Source organism: Podarcis liolepis, assembly GCF_965112155.1.
Source record: "Podarcis liolepis genome assembly, chromosome: 12".
NCBI classification, from domain to species: Eukaryota; Metazoa; Chordata; class Lepidosauria; order Squamata; family Lacertidae; genus Podarcis; species Podarcis liolepis.
Window position 1 is genome coordinate 43613920 of NC_139563.1, and position 21833 is coordinate 43635752.

The window sequence follows — 21833 nt, forward strand, 5'->3', positions numbered from 1 at the left end:
GAAGCTCAGTGGGTGACCTAACCTAACCTGCCTCACAGGGTTGTTTTGAGAATGAAATGAGGAGGAGGAGAACCACGTACAGCACCTTGAGAACCTTGGAAGATACAAGTGGTATATAAACAACAACAACAAGCTCCCATAGTGGGTTGTTACTGGGAATAGTTACTGGGGAGCACAAGTGGGGAGGGTGCAGTTCTGCTCGTCTCCCACTTGTGGGCTTCCCATAGGCATCTCATTGGCCCCTCAAACATCAGGAGGCTGGACCAGATGTGATTTTGGTCTGATTTCAGCAGAATTATTCTAACATTCTTCTAGACCTTACATTCAGACTGTGGGCATTGCTGCTGAAAATGCCTGCTTATAATGGAGGATGCCCTAACAGACTTATTGCCAGGATGAGTATGAATTTGTTCTCCTTTAAAATAAGAATACAGTGGTGCCTCGCAAGACGAAAAGAATCCATTCTGTGATTCTCTTCGTCTAGCGGTTTTTTCGTCTTGCGAAGCAAGCCCATTGACAGATTAGCGCTATTAGCGGCTTTTAGCGGCTTATCTGCTGATCGGATCAGCTGATAAGTGGCTTAGCGGCTTAGAAAAAGGGGGGGGGGAAACCAGCAGGAACTCGCAAGACATTGTCGTCTTGCGAAGCAAACCCATAGGAAATTCGTTTTGTGAAGCACCTCCAAAACAGAAAACTCTTTCGTCTAGCGAGTTTTCGGTCTTGTGAGGCATTCGTCTTGCGGTTCACCACTGTAGTGAAATTCTTTGCCTGCTAACAAGGATTAATAAATGTCAGAAATGCCATTTTGGGTGGTTCTGTCAAACCAAGGGTGAAATTAGCCGGAATGCTTGCTCGCCAGAAGTTGAAACTACAGCTCCATGAAGCAGTTAACACGAGAGATGTATTGGAACCTGAGATCCAGATGTTTGTGTAATCCCTTACTAACAATGGGGCAGAACACTTTTTAGGACTGCTGTGTATAACAAGTTCATTTCTTTGTAACATGCTATGAGAAGCCGAGAAAAAAAAGGAGGACTATGGTTGGGAATATAATACGGTTAATTAAAACATAAAAACATAATGCTAATTATGTTTTTGTGGTTTTTGGTGGCAGCATTTGTAGGGAGGCAGCCGCAGTAACTTTGCGCTGGACTTCTTATGTGTATAATATATGAATATTCTTCCTAAAAAGTGTGTGGGGGGGAATAAGAGTCCAAAAAGCAAAATAATAATATTTTGTTGTGTTATAGAACTCTTGGGAAAATGCCAGATATCTCTTGTATAACAGGTGAAGAGCCACTGTCATGTGTTTCCATTTGTTTGCTACTACTAGGAGTTATGTATTTTTGGTAATTTGTCAAGAATTTCCAATGCAACTCGTACAGTCTTTTTTTACTGTGCTTTCTCTTGTGCAAATTATCCCCCCCCCCCCTTTTGCAGATGTGGAATTGAAGCTGAAGGCTTGCCACACATCATTTCAGTTCAGTCATCTGTGGGTTAGGCAGGGCTTTTTCCAAGCGGAACTCACTGGTACCTCTTTAGCGTTAGGGCTCAATAACTTTGTCTGGATGCTCCCCCAACAAATTCCAGCACCACTTTTTCTAGGAAAAAAGAAGCCCTGAGTTTAGGTGACTGGGAATAAATGCCCCTCTCCTCCTCCACTCAGGAGGGGATAACAGTGAACCCCTCAGCCTGATCCCTGGTTGTTCAAGTTATCTTATCAAGCACACCGTAGGGGCTGAGTGTGGGTGTAACATAGAATTGTGGCTTCTTTAAGTAGTACAGTCAAACCTTGGTTCCCGAATGGCTCTGTTTTGGAACGTTTTGGCTCCCGAACGCCGAAAACCCGGAAATAAATGCTCCGGTTTCTGAACGTTTTTCAGAAGCCGAACGTCTGATGCGGCTTCCGCTTGAGTGTGGGAAACTCTTGCAACCAATCAGAAGCTGATCCTTGGTTGTCGAACATTTCAGAAGCCAAACAGGCTTCTGGAACGGATTACATTCGACAACCAAGGTTTGAGTGTAGAAGCTCTCACCAAAGGGGCAGAAGCCAGGGAGAGTGTGTGAGCTTGAGATGCACTGCAACTTGTTCCTGATCGCATAAAGTGGGCCAATAAATCCTGGGCAAAGGTGGGATTTCTTAAAACTGCGTATCTCAGTTGCAAAGTCAAAGTTCTCCGTCGTTGATATTTTATAAACGGTTGCATTGACTATCAGGACTGCAATCCTGACTCAATGGGAGAGGGATTAGGGTCGCACATAGCTGCTTCTCTGCTGGTGGCAGGGGGGGAACTCTATGGAGGCTCTGGAGCAGTGAAAGTCTCAAGCTTTGACCTGGCAGGTGGGAAACTATTGTGGATAGCAGTCAATGGAAATTTCTGGGCAGGCAGCAGAGGCGGATCCCATTAGAGCAGCCGTGTTCAACTTTGGTCCTCCAGTTGCTGGACTACAACTCCCATCATTCCTAGCCAGCATGGACAGTGGTCAGGGATGATGGGAGTCATAGTTCAGGAACAACCCAAGGTTAAGAAAGGCTGCCTTAGGGACTCCCCGCCAAACACCTTCCACCCTAGCCGACGGGGCTGTAGATGTGATGGTGAATCTGCTTCTTCATGCTGTCTGACCCCCTGCATAGGAATTGTTCTTTCTGATGATCAAGGAAACCCTGCAAGAATGGAGCTGCTGGATTAAATTGCTGTGCAAAGTTGCCTTAAAGTTAATTAAAGGTACTTGTACTTTGCAAGAGTTCAGCTGTGATGATTGCTTTTCAACAGAGTACTGTACCAGAAGACCTGCTGTTCATTCTTAATACTTGTTCAGTAATAAAGGATCCGGAAACCCTTGGTGTGTTAATGTTCCTTTTTTAAAGGAAAAAACCCAACGTGTTTTAACGTGTTTTATTTGTTATGTTGTTGGCATCTGTCTGTCAAGAGAGATTGTGGAAGAGTGCGCCATCAGGGGCAAAGTCAAACTGCTAGAGAGTTATAGCGCCTGCTGTGGCTCTATAGACAATGATTGGGAACAAATAACCAATATTTGTCATATTTATTCATTCACAATATTGTTATAATATTTATTATAAAATATCTAGAGAAGCCATTGTGCCTTTATTGTGTCAGTTGATCAACAAAAAGAATCCTTAGTCAGAGAATGGAAGAGACCCCTTTGTGGTCAGTATGTAAAAACAAGTATTTGCCCCTTCTGAATTTTTGAATGTTGGAACAAGGACAAGTGTTGATTGCTAGAACTTTACCTTGGCTGTCTCCCTGCCCTTTCCATAATACAGTCGTACCTTGGAAGTTGAACGGACTCCGTTCTGGAAGTCCGTTCGACTTCCAAAACGTTCGGAAACCAAAGTGCAGTTTCCAAAGCTCCTGCGGCCAATCAGAATCCATGGAAGCCCTGTCGGACGTTGGGGTTCCAAAGAACGTTCGCAAACCGGAACAATCACTTCCAGGTTTGTGGCGTTCGGGAGCCAAAACGTCCGAGTACCAAGGCGTTTGGGATCCAAGGTACGACTGTATACATTTATAAGACAATCCTGTGCATGTCTACACAGAAGTAGGTACCAGTGTGTTAAATGGGAGATAGTCTGGGATTTCAGCCTTACAGTGCAGGCCTACATATATCTACTCAGAAGGACTAGTTGCAGAGTAATATACCCTGTGGGATCCCATAAGGTTACCCCAGTGGTTCTCAAAGGGTGTGGTGTGTCACACACAGCTCCCAGCCCCAGACGGTCCAGAAGGATGTTATGCTCGATGGTATCAAAGCCGCTGAGAGATCCAACAGAACCAGGAAACAGCGCTCATCTTTGTCCCTAGCCCACCGGAGATCATCGACCAGTGCGACCAAGGCAGTTTCAGTCCCATGATGAGGCCTGAATAAGCTATCTGACCTTCAATATAGGGTTGGGAATGCCATTTTATTATATTGGGATTTCAATATTGATAGACTGTGGGATTTTAATAGGGTGCTTACATACCTCTCCCTATTACCCCCTTCTGATTCATGCACGAGGTTTCTGGGTAAAAAATGCAATACAGTCAGTGTAGCCACATATTTGTGGCTGCCTTCTGTATTAATGCATATTGACCCAGTAAATGGAGATGTCTGCCTGAAAGCTGTTAAGCTATCAGCATTCTAGTGCTAATATTATTATAGCTTTCAGGCAAGTTGGTGTCTGCTATATGGATTGCAGCAAGGATTAAGGGGAGGGAAAGGGTAAAGCTGTGGCTTTTCTCTGAGAGACATGTTACATATATTCCAAAAACATACAATGTGTATTAAAGGTCCAAAATAGGTTTGAATGCAATGCTTCTTGGGTGCATCATTAAACTAAGACAACTTTGAAATTAGTGCCATGTTCACCAAAGAAGAAATGTAGTTTTCCATGGCTGACGAGAGGGGAATGGTGGAACGTCAGAAATTGTTTCCTAGAGGTTCATTGTTAATATTCACAAGCAGATTCATGTAGTAAATATGAGATACGCTGTGGTCTAAACCACTGAGCCTAGCTCCTGTCCACCTAGCACATTCAAAAAGCACGTCAAAAACGTTCGAAAGCACGTCAAAATGCAAAGTAGATAAATAGGTACCACTCCGGTGGGATGGTAAACGGCGTTTCCATGCACTGCTCTGGTTCGCTCTGGCCACATGACCCGGAAACTGTCTGCGGACAAACGCCGGCTCCCTCGGCCTATAGAGCGAGATTAGCGCACAACCCTAGAGTCGTCCATGACTGGACTTAACAGTCAGGGGTACATTTACCTTTACCTCAGTTTTGAGGTGATAGGGAAAGTCATGCAAAGAGGTTGAAGGAACGTTCTTTCACATTTGGTGGGCTTGTAAAAGGGTAAAAGAGTATTGGGAAATAATCCATAATGAACTGAAAAAATGCTTAAAAGTACTTTTCCAAAAGTACTTATCCAAAGGGGATAATTCAGACTGAAATTCCCAGGTGTCAAAAAAGATTATTTATGTATGCTACTCAGGGCTTTTTTTCCCTCTTAAAAAAATGTTTAGGGGTACTCTCATTTTGACTCAAGAAAATCACCATTTTAAAGTTCAAATCTGGAAAAATGAATACAGTAAATGGACAAAAGTACAAAGATTCACAACATGTTTAGGGGTATGCGTACCCCTGGGTCCCCCCAGAAAAAAGCACTGATGCTACTACTGCGGCCCATGTTTTGTTAGGCCAAAAATGGAAAACAAGCGAGGTCCCAAGCAAAGAAGAATGGCAACTTAAGCTGGCAGAATATGCGCAGTTTACAGACTTAAGAGAACAAGAAGAGCATAAGTTTAGAGAAGATTGGAAAACGTTCATTGAATATATTGGGGGGAAACTGTGTACACCTGAAAACGTTGGCAGCATTAAGATAAATCCAACAGTTTAAATAAGTTTTGATGGATGCAACAGTGAAATATTAAATGGTTTAGTTTTTGTAAAATATGCAGGGATTTATAATATGTAAAATGAACCATGGAAAGAGAAGATGATGAGATGGAGGTGAAAAAACTGTTTGTTTATATAGAAGTATTTTTACCCTACCCTTCAGTCAAAAAAGACTCCCAGAGCAGACTGCAGAGATTAGAAATAATCTAATTAGACTATAATCTTACAGTCTAAAAGATGTGGCACAAAAGGAAATGGGAATGGGAGGGGAGGGAAGAGGAAAAATCAAGTGTGGGGACTAGTTCTTAGTTCTGAAATTCAGGGAGTAGTAATTCAGCAGGCCATGGAACTGGATCTAGCTATGGCTGCCATCTTTTGAAGAGCAAAAAGGAGAACACCTTTTCCGAATTATACTTTTAACTATGGATCGCTATGACGACTCTCATTTTACATATCCATGAAAAAGAGGAAGTGTCCTGGAAAAAGAAAACATAGGGCACTGTGGGGTGGCTGCCGACTCCTTTCTGTCTCATGGTCTCAGAAATGTCATTTGGTAGATAGAGGAAGCAGGGCTAACATGGAAGCCATTGTTGATAAGAGAGAAGTTGTTTAAAAAGTTGGATGTTCTTTGAAGGTATTAATGAATACTTCTGTATTTCCCCCCCTAAAGGTTATGGTTTTGTAGATTTTGACAGCCCAGCAGCAGCACAGAAGGCAGTAGCATCTCTTAAAGCAAATGGAGTTCAAGCGCAAATGGCAAAGGTAAGATCAATGAGAGGGCATTCTTAACCTTGTAATGTTGTGTATTACTCTCTGCAGTAATAATTTTGTGGGATTGTTCCATTTCCTTGCTGTTTTCTAAATCAGGATTTCTTGCAATCTTGTTTTATTACTCAACACAAGTTTGTCTTCTGACTCTACTGATTTCTTCTTCATCTTCTTTTGTCTGTTGGCTTGCCAATGTATATGATGCCTGTGATTTGCCCGGGTCTTGAAATGTGGTGCCCTTAAGTTCCATAACACTCTCCTGCCATCCTTCAAGGAACTTCATAAGACAAGGTTAATACACCTTTAGGTTCCGGGTGAAAACTTTCCTCTTTGGCTGATTGACATCCAATGCCCTTTAAAAACATGGAAAGGGGGATTATTAGGTTGTCTTTGTTTTTATGGTGCATTTTCTGGTTTTGTTTATATTGTGATTTTATATTGCGAAGCACCCTGAGATCTACTAGTATAGGGTGGTATGCTAATAATAATAATAACAATAATAATAGTAATAATAATATGCTTGAGATGGGAAGAGCACTGACATCCAGGCCCTAAATATGGCAGTGGAGAGGTGGAATGTGTGTTCCAGGGCTGGCTAGTTGGTGCATGGTTACTGCACAGCCTCAATACTTTGGGGCTCGGTCAAGCCTTGCACCATTCTGCATAAACCTGAGATGGCTTATGGGGAAAAAGTTGCTGGAGGCAGTGCCCTTGGCTGAAGCTGCAAAGCATATGCAGACGTTGAGATCATAAGGGGCTTCCCTTTGGCCATGAGAGGTTGCATGCAGTATCGAACAATTGATGGATCCAGCGAGTGCACCTGCTGGATACCCCAGAAGACAAATACGCATTATAGAGTTGCATGTCTTGGTTCTCCAGCAGAGAATCTTGGCTTGGCGAAATGCAGCAGGGACACACAGATTGCCTGGTTTTTGCACGCATGAGGAACTTTGGCGACCGTGTATTGATTGTAGAGCCCATTGCAGATTAAATTATTTTTTAGCAACCTCCTTTTAATGGGGATCTCAAATGATCTGGCTGTGCCAGGTTCTGGGACACTTCTGTTTCCCCAGGCAATTTATTTTCCTTATTCTCTCAGCCTGCTGTGCGTTTTCTAGCTGCCACCTCATATTCTGCCGAACGGTATGGTTTTATTGCATATGAATAATTCATTATGTATACCTATTGCTTGCCATTCTGAGATTGCTTAGATGAAAGGTGATATGCAAATGCTTTAAATAAAGATAAGCAAATATATAAGATAAATCCCCCATGACCTTCTCGCTAGTGCTTTAAGATCTGCATGGGAGGTCATGCTTGTGGAGCCGGCAGTGGACAAAGTCCATGCAGTGGTAACACGAGGCAGAGGCCTCTCAGTGGTGGCCCCTCTGTCTATGCAACTGTCTCCTGGTTGTCCCCCATATTGCTGACATTTAGGTGTCATGTTAAATGCTTGCATTTCACCAGACTGTGGTTCGTTGCTCAATTTAGCAGAGAGTTTACCATGCACTTCATTGTGGTTTAAAGATTGCTGTTGATGGTTGATAAGATTTTAATTGTTGTTTTTATCTTCTTTGCATTGTATTTCAGTATTATTGGTAGTTGCTCTGGGCACCTTCTGGTGTCCAAGAAGAAGAGATTGATTGATTATGGAGGGAAAAACTAGAATCCACCCTCAGTCTAATGAAATGGTGTGCATTTGTCTGTGCCACATTCTGTGTAACCATGGCTATGGTTACTTGTGTTTTGGTAACCTCCACGTTAGACCATTATAATGAATTCTACCTGGGGCTCTCCTTGAATATGGACCAGAAATTGCAACTAGTGCGAATCACAGCTGACAGGGGCAGCCAGCCACAAGCATATGGCTATTTGGAAGCGTCTGCATTGGTTGCAAATTCTTTTCTGGGACCAATTGAAGGTGCTTACTTTAACATTTAAAGACCTAAGAAGTAGGGGACCCAAATACTGGAAAAACACTTTCCTTCATATCGAACTGCCTATGCTTTAAGATCAGCAGTTGAGGCCCTACACAGGTTGATGTGTGTGGTGTGGAGGTCCTGGGAAGAGACTTCTTAGTGTTGGCTCCTCACATACAGAACCCTTCCCTTCTTAGGTGTGTCTGGCCACATCTTTATATAGTTTGGGGTGGTTTGTAAACACATCTTTTTCAACAGGCATTTGGAAGAGACACCTGACTAGAAAGAAAGGTTTCATTTGCTGCTGCGCTTAATAAACTGCTACCTAGTTAAATTGTTATGAGTCGTTGTGCTTTGCATTTTAATGATCATGTCATTTTATGGATTTTAGTACATTTATATATGGGTATGGGTGTTGTTTGACCTTGGTGTAAATTGACATATGTTAATGGTGGTATATAAGTCATCTAAATAAATTGTTGTGTTATATATTCAATTTCTATCTTGCCTTTCCCCCAAAATGTTTTTAGTTAAACTCTTTGATGTCAGTTGTGCCTATTATGTACAAATGGACCGTGAGATGCAACCATGGAGTTCAGATAATGAAATTGTTCTAAATACCTCAAATTCATGGTTTTTCCATAGGGATGCTTCCAATGCGCTCAACTAGGAGCAAGCACAAAAGATTTCGGAGCTCTGTAGTCTTGTGGTTAGAAACCTCTGTAAATATAAACATGTAAATTCATCCTTAGTAGGAAGTGTTGTGCTGCAATTTGTTTTCTGTCCAAAGAACATCTGAAGAGCTAGAAGTTTCTGTCCAAATTTTGAACAGATTGTAATTTTCAAACAAACAGTATTTATGGAAGCCCATCAGGGATCGATTCCAGACATTTTGTCATTTTCTTCTTTGGAGTTGGTGACATGTTGTTGATGCCCCACTTATTTCACTCTGTCTTGTTCTGTTGTTGTTGTTATTATTATTATTCTCTATTACACACATTCGGATAATGTGTTTATGTGCTTCTTGTTTTGTTCTTTGGTGCTGGCCATTGACCACAATAATAAATATTTGATTTGATTTGTATTCATGGAAGCATGAGGGCCCAATATGAGAGATTTTGGAATATGCAGGCCCTTCTACAAGTTGACATTAGTTCTTTAAGATCTGAACTTTTATCTGCCCTGTTTAGGGAAGTTTTTAATGTTTGAAGTTTTATTCTGTTTTTAATGTTCTGTTGAAAGCCTCCCAGAGTGGCTGGGGAAACCCAGCCAGATGGGCATGGTAGAATGTGTGTGTGTGTGTGTGTGTGTGTGTGTGTGTGTGTGTGTGTAATTTACAGTATAAACCTGCCATTTGACTAGATAACTTGCATAATGAATTGCTTCACACTGATCCCCTGCCCTGTAACCTGAGGCGGAGATTTCAACTCCCCCCCCCCACTTATTTAACAAATTCATAGATTGCTTTGTATCGTATTCATAGACCACTTTGTATTTTTCTGTTGTGAACTACCCAGGGATCTTCAGATAAAGGGTGGTATACATATTTTAACAACAACAATTAATACATTGAAGCCGTGTGCAAGATTTAAACCCTCCAGAATAAAACACAAGTTCAAAAAACAATAAAATAATTTCAGTAAACTCTAAAGGCAATAAAACCTTATTTACAAATTCTTTTAAAAAAACAACAACCAAAACCCATTTCCTGCCCCATAAGTGAGTGGGTCATCCATCAGGTAAATCCTTCTTTTTTTAAAAAAATGTCTTCAGCTATATACCCTGCACAGCATATCACTATATAATGAGGGGGGGTTCCCATATCACATAATGCACTGACATTGCCCACAAATGATGGGCAGTACTTCATAGAAATGGCAACAGCTGGACAAATGTGGCTGGAGTAGACACCCTCTGAAAACTGACACCTGCCAATTGATTTACCTTTCCTGACAACTTTTTCGAAAGAGGGCGATTTTGTTTCCGATGAATCTTTTTTGCCAGAGAAGTTTTGAAACTTTTTTCTGAGGCTGCTTATGGAAATGAGCCATAAGGGTGAATTAGCTGAATGATTATGCCAGCCAAGATCGGAATCTCAATGCGGAAAGCATGAAATATTGATGCAATTTGGAATTCCTGTAGTTCCTTCACCTGAGAATCTCACATTACATACTTCCAATATTAATTAAGTCTCCAAAGGTCACTGTGAAGCAGGCTGCAGCAAGCATTATCTGCATTTCAAAAAAATGGGACAAAAATGGTGAACGAGAAGAGGATTAAAGTTGAGGTTGTACCTGAATAAGGGTGAAGTGGAGATATATCGGAAGAGAGGTGAAGTGCCTTTGGGTTACTGAACCCAGAGTTCCTGACAAAAGCTAAGCGGTTCTCTTCAGTAGTTCTCCACTTGCTCCTCTTTTGCCCTGTGCTTATCTCATCTTTTGTTCTCCACTGTTGAAACCACAACTATGCACATGCAGGCATTTGAGACAAGTGGATTGGGGTATTGAAAGCCAGCTCAAGATTTGTGGCCGTGGCACAAGCGATTGTGCCGCCTGAGGTGGGTGGCTGCTCTGCTGCTGTCCTGCTGCTGTTCCTCTTCCTGCCAATCTTTGCCCCACTCCTGCTCATGCCCCCTTATTTATTTTTCCTTTCCTTTTTTTCTTCTCTTTTTACTGTTGCTTTGGTGGCGTCAGAAATGGCCTGCCTCACTTTGCCACATTATGGGAAAGGCCTTCTTCAGAGTGAGGTCTTCTGGGCAAGGTGGTAAGGAGAGTACCTGGTTTGCTGCTACAGTTTGTTGTGGCAGCTAGAAAAGCTGTTTTAAGCTAATAATGTTTTTAGCGTTTGCAAAACCACAGCAACAGAGCACAGTGTTTGGGAAGAAGTCCAAAGCCACTCAGGGGAATGAGCAGGAGTTTCTGTCACTTGAACCCAGTACCTGTGAGGAGGTCATAACACCCAGGTATCAGTGGTACTCTAGTTTGCTATCAATGCTGCATTCTGTCTTTCAGTGGATAGGAAACATAAGGCTGGATATTATTCTGTATCTTGTTGTAACTAACTGACTAACTAACACTTTTCAATCAGTTTTCATGACTTACTCCTCTAGGTCAAACTTGGTATTTAAGTTTGAGTAGAAATGCTACTAGCTCATTGTCCCACCCCATTCCCACTGACTTTTTACATTTCCACAAATTGCAGTGTTCTCCCAATCCTGCTCATACCTTCTTGTGATTGAGTGACTATGTTATGGGTACATGAGCAAAAATAATAGCATGAGCATTAGAAATAATGGTAATGGTGATAAATGTCCTCAGTGATTCCACAAACAGAAAGCTGTTGGTTTCAATGCATCTTCTTGTATTGAAGCTGAAGATACAGGGTAGATATGGTTTGGAATCTCAATGTGAAAAAGACCTTGGCAGGGCCATATATATATTAGATCATGAAATAGGTTTTCAAGAAGATGTGGATAAAATAAAGGAGAGTGGATTGTTTCTACATCTTGTTTAAAGGAATGTTTTATTAATTTAGCATTGATAGGTTGTTGTTGTTTCTTGCCTAGCCCCAAATCTTCTTCTTCTTTGGCAATCACTCGTAGCCGAGTAAGATTGTCTTCCATAAACATGGTTTTAACAATGAGTCTGTAAGTGACTGTGGAGGCCAATTCTGGACCCACACGTCCTTCCACAGTGGGGACATTGGTTTCTGGGCAAGAGTTGATCATGGTGTGGATTTGCCAAGCATGCCTTCATCTTAGCACGTTTCTCCCTTGTGTCCTGAGTTCAAGTGTCTTCAAAGCCCATGACACCTTTGGCAAAGGCTGTTCTCCAATTGGAGCGCTTGCAGGCCAGTGTTTCCCAATTGTTGTTGCTTATACTACATTTTTTTAAAAAATTGCCTTGAGACAGTCTTTAAACCTCTTTTGTTGACCACCAGCATTACACTTTCCATTTTTAAGTTCAGAATAGAGTAGTTGCTTTGGAAGACGATAATCAGGCATCCGCACAACATGAGCAGTCCAATGAAGTTGATGTTGAAGAAACATTGCTTCAACACTGGTGATCTTTGCTTTTTCCAGTACACTGATATTAGTTTGCCTGTCTTCCCAAGTGATGTGTAAAAAATTTTGGAGACACCTTTGATGGAATCTTTCGAGGAGTTGGAGAGGGCTTTTATAAGTGGTCCATGTTTCACAAGCATACAGTAAGGTTGGTAGTACAATAGCTTTGTAAACAAGCATTTTGGTTTCCCTGCGAATGTCCTGGTCCTAAAACACTCTGCACTTCAATTGAGAGAAAGCCGCACTTGCAGAGCTCAGGCGATGCTGGATTTTGGCATCAATGTCAGCTCTTGTGGAAAGATAACTGCCCAGGTAGGAGAAATTATCAACATTTTCCAACATTACACCATTAAGTTGGATTTGTGGCGCTGCAGAGGGGTTATTTTGTGCTTGTTGGTGCAGCACTTTGGTTTTTTGGATGTTGAGTGATAGGCCAAGCTTTTTGTAAGCTTCTGAGAAGATATTTAGGATGGTTTGGAGGTCATCCTCTGAGCATGCACACACTATGTTGTCATCAGCATACTGAAGCTCTGTGACGGAAGTTACGATAACCTTACTCTTTGGTTTCAGCCTGCTCAGATTGAAGAGCTTTCCATCTGTTCGATATATGATTTCCACTCCGTTAGGGAGTTTCCCTTCGACAAAGTGTAGGATCATGGCAATGAAAATAATGAATAGAGTTGGGTCAATAGCACAACCCTGTTTAACACCTGATCCCACTGTGAATGGTTCACTTTGAGAGCTATTGTTATCTGCGATTGTTGAGGTCATATTATCATGGAGGAGCCGAATGATGTTCCCAAATTTATCTGGTCAGCCAATTTTCTTCATTTAGCACTGATAGGTTGGTGTTGTTTCTTGCCTAGCCCAAATATTGGTTCTTTAAACTAGATGCTTAATATTAAATACTGACATTTTCCTAGGAGAGGTATCCAGTTGTTTCTACTTTGCTTCCAGAAACCTTTCCTCAGCAATGTATTATAGATCATTTTGAGAAGCTCACAGCAGTACGTACATGACAACATGTGTAGATGGAATTCCATCTCTGCCATCATGGTTAGAGTGTCAAACATGGACCTTGGGAGATCAGCATTCAAATCCCTACTCAGCTATGATGCTCCCGGGGTGACCTTGGACCAATCACTGCCTAACCTACGTCACAGAGTCATTATGGGGATTAAATGAGGAGGTGATAGAACCATGTAGACTGATGCCTTGTGGGGGGGGGGGGAGAGACGGGAAAGAAATCTAAGAAATAAATTTATATAATCACGCATGATATAAGAAACCAGGGCCAAATTGCATAGAAAACTTTGAGCTCTGCAGTCACGATCATGGTTTTCAGTTTGCAACACTCCCTCCCACTCTTTTTATGAATAACTTCTTGATAATTACTACGTAATTACTACCATCTAAAGGCTACTTAGCTTTGCACTTGATGTCAATTATTATTATTTAGTTGAAATAAATAAACCCCGGCATCCTAGATCCCATTTTGGGTGATGGGTGTGTGTGTTCAAACACCAGTTCTTTTGACTCTGTCACCCTTGGCCACTTTTTACGATATCGCAGCAGGATAACAAATCTGAATCGTTCGGCGTTGAAACTTCAGAGTTGCTATTTTAATCTTCCTAATTATCTCATTTTTCTCTAAAGCAAAGCATTCATTAAGAGCCGTAGTAAGGCTTCAGTAAAATTGTTTTCATCATTTACACCATAAAGACCAAGTAAGACCTCCATGGAAACTTTGGAGACTTAAGCAGCATGGAAATTGTTCAGAATACTTTTGTAACGAGGCTGACGACATTCCAGAGTGTTTGATGAGGAACTCGACATCTGTTAGAAGTATAGCTTCCTATCCAATTGCTATATAGAATGTTTGCACACAAAAACACAGTATAAAAATCTGTCCACCTCGTGAAAACATTAACTGTCTCAAACAGTACTTATACTTAGGCTTGAGATGTACTGTCTCAATAATAATTCCTAATTAACTTGCAATGGATCTTCAGGGATGACAGCAAAAGGAAGGTACCATCCACTTTACAAAAGGATTCCTCTCTCTCTGCTGCTTGCTTAGGCTGCTATTTTGCTTCAAATCCTCCTGTTCTCCTCCAAAAGAGGCCTCCCAGGAGCTAAGCAGCTGTTTATGATGAAACTTTAGAACGTTAAAAAAAGTAAGGCTAAATAATTAATGTTTCCGGCCGCCATGTAAGGAAACCAAGGTCAGGCGACATGAGAAGGTGGAAAGCCCTTGTGTAACACTTTTGGGATGTTCATTTTAATAATGCAATAATGACAATCATTAAAATATTAATATATGTCTATTAGGATTTTTTTTATAAAAAAAAACAACTCACTTTAAGTTACCGTGCGTAAGTCCACTAACACAACGCAACACAGACAGGAAGCATTTGTGTAATGAATCAATGTACATCACAGCCTTACCCAAACTTTTTGGTATTGGACCAAAAAAACCTAATAAGGTATAGAAGCTCCTTATAATACCACATCAGATAAACATCAGTCAAATTAATTTTTGGCACGAAAGCCTCAGAGGAGCTATTTTCAGTTACCATCACTCAATCAAAAGTACTGTTCATGAAAGAGTTGAAGGCAATATGCAGAACAGCTTGCATTGACGGCTTTGTGTTAGTCTTCAGTGGTTACACACACAAAATTTCATGTAGTTTTTATTTCATTTTTTTAAAATAGTTTTCCCAGAGTTGTTGCAGTTAAAGTCGGTGATGGCTCTGTCATACTTTTCAGAGGAAGAAGACTTTTAAGCAAGCCTGATTTGTTTGAAATTTCCCATTCCTGACCTCCAGTCAACTTCCTTCTGCGTCAGTGCCCAGGCACTTGACAGTTTTTTCACTGGGTATTTATCCTCAGACTGTGTTTAAACCTACTTCACAGGAACACCAAGGTGCTGTGTAAGCCATGCACAATGTGGCAACAAATTTAATAAATAAATAACTGTTTTCCAACCGGCTGTACACCGGCTACAGGACTGATAAGTAGAGCTGCTCAGTTGGATAATCAATGAAAAACACTTTGAATGGCTAAAAGGATAACCTCAGATAAATATATTTGACTGGCTAGAATACAATATACAGTCATGAAAAATTCAACAGAAAATAAGGATGGCGATCTATGAGCTATATCAGGAACAATGATTGAAAACAGGCATAGGCAAACTCGGCCCTCCAGCTGTTTTGGGACTACAACTCCCATCATCCCTAGCTAACAGGACCAGTGGTCAGGGATGATAGGGATTGTAGTCCCAAAACATCTGGAGGGCCGAGTTTGCCTATGCCTGATCAAAAACAAGCCACTAATAGGTTTTATTTTGTAAGTATTTTTTTTTTTTAATCAAGTTGTATCTAGTGATGTACAAGTAGTATTATGTTTGGGCAACAGGGCACCCACTTTCTCTCCCCTTCCTGTAAACCCCCAACATCTGCTCCAGTGGGTCCTCTAACACAGTGTTCCCCAACCTTGGGCCTCCAGCTGTTTTTGGACTACAATTCCCATTATCCTTGACCACTGGTCTTGCTAGCGAGGGATGATGGGAGTTGTAGTCCAAAAACAGCTGGAGGCCCAAGGTTGGGGAACACTGCTCTAACGCTCTGCAACAGATTTTGAGGGTGTGCAAGGGGCTGCAAGAGTGAGACGGGGGGATTTCTGTTGCACAAGTGGACATCTGCTGCACAATCAGAACAGCAGCATTAGATACAACTCTTAAGTTTATAACCCCATCCCCCATGTTGAGGACTCTGCTGACCAGCATGGAGGCAACACCACTGGTGTGTGTTGGGTAGGAGCAATCCACTGCAGGCTGAGCGTTGCCTGTAGTAAGCTTTGTCTTGTAGTAACGTTAAGGCTTACTGGGAAATGATATAAATTACATTGGTACCTCTAGTTGCATGTACCTCTGGATACATATCCTTTGGGTTACGCTCACGGCAAACCCGGAAGTATTTTTCTGGGTTTTGCCTCATGTGCATGCGCAGAAATGCTTTACCGCACCACGCACATTCGCAGAACAGGCACCTCCCATTGCGAAAACCTCGGGATCCGACCGGAGCTCGGGATCCGACCGGAGCTCCGGAACGGATCCTGTCCACAACCGGAGGTACCACTGTATAATGATATGAAAAGGGTGTTTAAAATAACATTCGTAAAATAATTTTAAAAAGCTTTTCTTTTGAGAATTATAGGGCCAGAATTACCTAAAATGTATTAAAACTTATTCATGTGTGGTACTACAGCAGCAAGAACGTTGCTTGCTGCAAGACTGAAAGAAGCAGAAGTCCCAGTAAAGGAAGAATGGATACAAAAACTTATGAAATCTGTGGAAAAGGCAAAACTTACTGGAAGAATAAGAAATCAAGATAGCAATATTTTTTTATTATCAAAGAATGGAAACGGATATTTACAGATAAATTATAAACAGATAAAAACATTGGCAGGATTATTGTAACAACCTGCAGTTTTATAAGAGTATATATTGAAAGAAGATGAATAAATGAGCAAATTAATTTGGATGTGCAGAAGATATTAAAAAATAAATTTAAGGAACTACAAAAAAGAGGGGGTGGAAGTCAAGTTTTGAAATGTCAAAATAAGTGTAAAATTTCTGAAATGCATAAGATTTGTGAAATGTATAAACTTGAAAAGTATGTATGTATGTATGTATGTATGTATGAGCCTTGCCCAGGCAGTCAGGAAGCTGTCGCTGGTACTTCTCCTCTGGCCGATAGAGCACAGAATGCTTCCTAATAAGATGGTATGTTCTTCAGGATTCAAAGTTTAATGGGACCCTGTCTTCAAGCACATCAATCATGCCAGCGGTCACCTTTACCATCTTTACCCTGACAGCCACCAATCATCAGTACTTTAGATGTGGTGGTGAATCCACTGATCATCTGCCCCATTTGGGTTTGCTTTGCAAAAATGTAATGGTCGATTTGTTTCTAAAAGTCGGGATGAAAAACTATCAGATAAATAAGTAAAATTGTTTCCAGTATTTAATAGCATTTATTTAACTCTTGATTTAATACCGCTCTCTGCGTGAGAACTGGGGTAGTCTAGAATCTGGCAGAGAGCAGGTGGAGTGAAGACAGAATCCAGGAGTTGTGGAAAGAGACTGGTGCATTTGGGGAAGAGTCAACAGTGAGAATTCTTCGTTGAGTTGGCTAAGCGGTTTTCCTGTGTTTCAGTGCCTGCCATGATGCAATGCACTGGATGGGCTAGGAAAATAAGAGAATGAATGAGTTCATTTTATAAAACAAGACGATTCATGAATAAGTATGACAGATTTCTTGACTATGAAAAATTTCCCAGGAAACTGAGCCAGAAGAGATAACCAGCAAGTCATGTGATAATGTATTCATATGAAATCTGTTCTATGCTGCTTTGATGGCTCCTGTGAATTCCCTTGGCCCTACTTTGATATGCATTGCAGGAGAATTAGGATCACTTTATGTAGTGTAACACTAGCTGAGATGGCATCAGACTTAATCATAAATTATTATTTTTTACTGTTTCCCAGCTCTAGTTCGGTAAAACATTATATTACAGAAATGAGCAGTACGTCAGCTGGAGAAAACAGGGCACTCACTTTGGAGTGCTTAGACAACGCGGTATTTTGGAAAATGTTGTGCATGGCTTTCAAACCTTTTATATGTGGCAAACAGGAAATACGAATCCGGCAAATGAGTTAAGCATTGCAGAGCGATGCCTATTTTCCTTTCGTGCTGAGGAAACTCTAAACTCCACATGTGTGAGTTGTTCAACCGCAGCTATGAAGTGTAAGAACCCGGTGCTCAGATTGCGGCGTGTGTTCGTTCCAGCCTTGGAAAGCATGCCTTAAATCGCCAAGGACACTGCAGCCCACTCTTTGGTAATAATTTAAGTTCAGCGCATTGCATTTGTGCAGAGCAGAAGCTAGCATTTTTAAAAAATGCTGTGTCATTATATCTAGAGCTGGTCAGTAATTTTTTCCCCATAGGTGTCTGTTAGAAAAGGCATTGCAATACTCCCTTGCTAAGTAGCTTTAGTTGCAGAGGGGAAATCAGTAAATGTCTGATAGGTCAATAAGCAAAAATTATATATCGCCTGTGTGCATGTTTGTCTACATGTCAGGATTCAAGGCAGCTGCAGGTCCAGAACCTGGGACCTTGGCAAGGCAAGAAAGAGATTAAGTTTGTTGAACACTTCTGGCCACGAGAGGAATCAGGAAGACTGTCATAGCCCTGGACTTAGTGTGGCCACTTATGTGTCGCCAAAATGAAAGGACAAAAAGAGGATGCTCATAAAATGTGTATGTGATAATTTATATGTAAGGGCACACTTTGAGATATAATTGCTATAATTTAGATAAAAATACAAACTATATTGCATAGTGGGGAAGACTGTGAGCAAGTGACCTATTCACCTGCTTCTGTCCAGGTTCTATTGATGGGCAGCTTCAGAGTCCCAGTGCTCCCTTTTTATGGTTTGCTGTCTTTAAACTGCACTTGGTCTCAATCCCCCTTCAGAGAAATGACCCCTTCGATGAGAAGACAGCCGTTCAGATAGAAGACCATCCTCTATAAAATAGGACATGTCCGCCATTGCAGCAAATGAAGAGCAGAAAGAAACCCAAAGAGCTGTGTGTTGTCAATTCCTTTCTCCTTCTTTCCACTCAGTACTCATGAATGATGTCTCCCACAGCTCTGAATATCCTGCTCTACTTCCCCAATTACAGAGGCAGTGAACCTCTGGCTTAGCAGAGTGTGGTCTCAGAAGCAGAACACTGCCCCTGTAACTCCCTGATCTCCATGGAGGTGGGAACCAGGACACATAATGCCTGTGTATGAAGCCTTCAGTAAGCCTCTGACTAGCACCAGTGCTTCATAGTACCTGCCCTCTGGTCTAGACCAGGCTTCCTCAATCTCGGCCCTCCAGATGTTTTTGGCCTACAACTCCCATGATCCCTAGTTAGCAGGACCAGTGGTCAGGGATGATGGGAACTATAGTCTCAAAACACCTGGAGGCCTGAGGTTGAGGAAGCCTGGTCTACGCTTTGCTGGTTAGCCTCCAACTTGCACAGTATGGTAGCTCAGGGTTTGAAATCAAACTCTGCTCTCCAACATTGCCTGCCTGCCTACCTTTCAGGTTCTGCAAGCCTTGAAAACCTTCCTTCTCACCACCAGCCAGTGACTTATACCTTAAAGGTAAAGGGACCCCTGACCATTAGGTCCAGTCGTGGCGGACTCTGGGGTTGCGGCGCTCATCTCGCTTTATTGGCCAAGGGAGCCGGCGTACAGCTTCCGGGTCATGTGGCCAGCATGACTAAGCCGCTTCTAGCGAACCAGAGCAGCGCATGGGAACGCCGTTTACCTTCCCGCTGGAGAGGTAGCTATTTACCGTATCTACTTGCACTTTGACGTGCTTTTGAACTACTAGGTTGGCAGGAGCAGGGACCGAGCAACGGGAGCTCACCCCGTCGCGGGAATTCGAACCGCCGACCTTCTGATCAGCAAGTCCTAGGCTCTGTGGTTTAACCCACAGCGCCACCAACGTCCCTTCCTTATACCTTAGGTCACTGCTAAGAACTGGGGTGCAATTTCACCCCCACTAACATCTGGGCAGCAACCATGGTTTCCAGATGAGGTGGGTGCATTTTGGGTTGAAGCCAAGACCCGTTCCTCTTCAGTTTGCCCTGGGCCTGCTCTGCCGATGCAGAAAAGGGGGAAAGCTTGACTCTTGCTCCCTGCCTCTGGCCACACTAGTTCCACTCCATATTCCTATGACTCAGTGTAGGAGCAGTGGTATTTTGACTGACCTCTCAATGCATTTGCAAGCTTTTCATTGGAATGGGCTTTGCAAGCATGACCTAAGGATGTCCCTGTGGCAAGCTGGGCTCTCCACGCCAATGCAAAGTTTTCAGATGCAGCAACTTGCCCGTATGACTGCTCCTTCATTGCAGTGGAGAGCTTCACATTGCTGTGCAAAGGGAAGAGCTTGGCATTGCTGAAACGAGCTGCCGCTCTTTTTAGGAAGTCATGATGTGTAAACGATGCCTTCTGCTTGCATTGAGGCTGTGTGTGTGTGTTGTGTGTGTGTGTGTGTGTGTGTGTGTGTAAGAAATAGGACTGACACCCTAACAGGGGTTAGGGATTGAAAGTTGGGGTGGGAAGTAGGGCGATTAGGAGAGATCAGGTCCACCTCCTCAGCCATCTCCAAATGCCACAGGCTCATAATTGAGTCGTTTCTCAAAAGACAGCTTGACCACTCTATAGTTTCTGGGTCACCACAGCTATTTCCTATTCTAAGCATAGCAAATAGCTGTGGTTATCTCTGAGATGATTATGCTGAGTTTTGGGTGAGTCTGACTTTGAACGTGTGCTGCTGCTGTTCATTTTCACATTTCCTAAAATCCCAGTGCTTTCGCTTTTGTGAGGTGGTGTTCTTCAGCTGGTTTCGCTATTAAACACAGAGCGCTCCAAGTCTTTCCGAAACGTACGGTTAGGTTTTTCTTCTTATCAGCTCAGTTTGTTTATCTGGAACTGCACTCTGCAGGATCCATATTCTACACCATTTGTTACAATTTGTTTCACAATTTGATTGTTTGGCAACAAGAATAATGGCTTTATCCCAAACTCAATTCCATCCTTTTAATAGCCTCCCCCCCCCTTCAAATGGAGACCAGACCAAAGCCATTAACAAGACCTTACTCAAATTTCAACTCTTACATTATAGACGGCTAAGACTTAGTAAAGTAATAAGGCATATGCTTGATTCTGAGTGGCCTTAATTAAACATACATGTATAGCTAAATGTCAGTGTGGGCTTAAATAATGTACTGAATTGGGGGCTTAAAGACCAGCATAATGGTCGTGAAAAGGAGCCTGATGGGAATCTAGGACACCATTGCACTAATACTTGAGATGTTTCCTAATGCGATGAATAATTCTGTTGAATTCATTTTGAATTATACTGTGTAAGTTTCAAATTGGAATCTCACAACAATAGAAGCTTGAAATTATTCCATCTTTTTTACACCTAGATAATCATGACAGCTGCCTCTTGAGGTCAAGAGGGTGCTGTGTTCTAATCAGATAATTGGAGGGAATACAATAGTTGATAAAAAATGATTTGCCGGAAGATTTTGGTTTTGTCTGCAAGAACGTAGGAAGCTGCCATGTACTGAGCCTCTTGGGGTTGTAGCTAGTTCTAGTAGTATTCAGAGATGACCCGGTGAATTGAATGGGCATGAGTAATGTAGGTCTATGGGACTACTCTGAGTAAAACGTAGTTGGATACAACCCTTGGGCCATCTGGTTCAGTATTGTCTACTGGCAATGTCTCTGCAGGGTTTGGGGCAAGAATCTTTCGCAGCCTCATCTGCTGTGGATTGAACCTGCAACCTTCTGCACACAAAACATGAGCTACGACCTTGCCCTTTGCTTGCCTAGTGCAGAGTCTGTCTATACATGCCAATCAGTGACCGCAATGGCACCCGTACATCGCAGATAAAATACATCAGTCAGGCGTAGCTTTTTATCACATCATGCAGTGATATTCAACGGAAGCAACGCACGAATGTTCCTCAGAGAGTCAGAAATTGTAAGGCATTTGGGTAGTGTGGAATACATGTATATATAAATCAGCTCTTGGCTAGTAGGTAAAAGGTAAA

General features: G+C 42.1%; 1 protein-coding gene and 1 long non-coding RNA gene across 10 annotated transcripts in view; one reads left to right on the top strand and one right to left on the bottom strand.

The window, feature by feature from the left end:
* RBMS3 (RNA binding motif single stranded interacting protein 3) overlaps positions 1-21833 on the top strand; it is a gene marked incomplete at its 3' end in the record, with an annotated part of 736799 nt that overhangs the window by 471395 nt on the left and 243571 nt on the right. For all 9 annotated transcript variants that reach the window (XM_083468279.1, XM_083468278.1, XM_083468277.1 and 6 more), the window contains one exon: positions 6069-6160. In XM_083468279.1, coding sequence (XP_083324405.1) covers positions 6069-6160 — 92 coding nt within the window. The remainder of the gene's footprint in view (positions 1-6068; positions 6161-21833) is intronic.
* Positions 1-21833, bottom strand: part of LOC310690078 — a 452048-nt gene that overhangs the window by 58505 nt on the left and 371710 nt on the right. The window lies entirely within an intron of this gene.